Source organism: Conger conger, chromosome 7, assembly GCF_963514075.1.
Source record: "Conger conger chromosome 7, fConCon1.1, whole genome shotgun sequence".
Lineage (NCBI taxonomy): Eukaryota > Metazoa > Chordata > Actinopteri > Anguilliformes > Congridae > Conger > Conger conger.
In genome coordinates, this window is record NC_083766.1 from 58,290,511 (window position 1) to 58,291,904 (window position 1,394).

General features: G+C 48.0%; 1 protein-coding gene across 5 annotated transcripts in view; it reads right to left on the reverse strand.

Moving 5' to 3' along the window:
• Window positions 1-204: 204 nt before the first annotated feature.
• Window positions 205-1,394, reverse strand: part of stard13a (StAR related lipid transfer domain containing 13a) — a 70,093-nt gene continuing 68,903 nt past the window's right edge. For all 5 annotated transcript variants that reach the window (XM_061247775.1, XM_061247776.1, XM_061247772.1 and 2 more), the window contains one exon: window positions 205-1,174. In XM_061247775.1, coding sequence (XP_061103759.1) covers window positions 1,057-1,174 — 118 coding nt within the window. In that variant the 3' untranslated portion in view covers window positions 205-1,056. The remainder of the gene's footprint in view (window positions 1,175-1,394) is intronic.

A 1,394-nucleotide genomic window follows, 5' to 3' on the forward strand; every position in this document is an offset into this window, starting at 1 on the left:
CACACCACACACATTCACACACACACACACACACACACATACACACACCACACACACACACACATACACACACACACTCTCACACACACCACACACACACACATACACACACACACACACACACACACACTCACACACACACATACACACACCACACACACACATACACACTCACACACACACACACACACACACATTCTCTCTCTCTCTCTCTCTCTCTCTCTCTCTCTCACACACACACACACATTCTCTCTCTCTCTCTCTCTCTCTCTCTTTCTCTCGCTCTCACACACACACACACACACACACTGCCAATGGGCTCAGTCAAATGAGCAGAACAGCATTCAGACAGGAACAGCGCTGGTGTAGCATGCGATCTGCTGTCTGTAATACCACACTGATATGACAGGGGGCGCCAAACTGAGCGGGGCCGCAGGTAAACCTGCCTAATAAGCCTTAAACATAAACATATTTACAGAATGTACAGTTTATATGTACTTACACACATATCTACACACAGAGGTGCACACACACACACTTTATGTATTTATACACTGTTTTATGAAATGAGGAACACGGGCAATGCTTCTCAGAAGCTTGGAAATGTAGAAATGTCCTAGACATCGTAGAATGTGATCATCACAACAACAACAAAAACAAAACAACAAAAACAAAAACAACAACAATAATAATAATAATAATAATAATAATATTAATATTAATAATAATACTACTGAGACGGTTTCCGTTGCTAAGGAGGGCACTAGCGGAGGGTTCGAGCGCAGGCTGGGGGAGGGGTGAAGTGGTGGCAGAGAGCATCATGGGATTGACTCGTACAGCGGAACACTCTGGTCCTTCCGTAGCCCCGATGCGGGCCTGTGCCTCCCTGGCTGTGGTTGTGGCTCCAGTTCTGGGTGTGGTTCAGGTTTCTGTTTCTGTTTCTGGTTTCTGGTTCTGTTTCTGGTTCAGGTTGTGGTTCAGGTTTCCGGTTCTGTTTCTGTTTCTGGTTCTGGTTCTGTTTCTGGTTCAGGCTCTGGTTCAGGTTGTGGCTGTGGCTCAGATCTTGGTCTCGGGCCCGTCAGGGTCCAGCGGGTGGAAGGAGTCTCGGATGCGCGCTGCCTCAGCGGAGCACAGGTGACCGAAGGCCTTGTTGTACCAGTCAGGAGCCCTGCCTCTGAAACAGGAGAGTACAGGTGAGGACCTCACACACACACACACTCACTCACTCACTCACTCACTCACTCACTCACTCACACACTCACTCACTCACTCACTCACTCACTCACTCACTCACTCACACACTCACTCACTCACTCACTAACTCACTCACTCACTCACTCACTCACTAACTCACTCACTCACTCACTAACTCACTCACTCACTCACTCACTCAC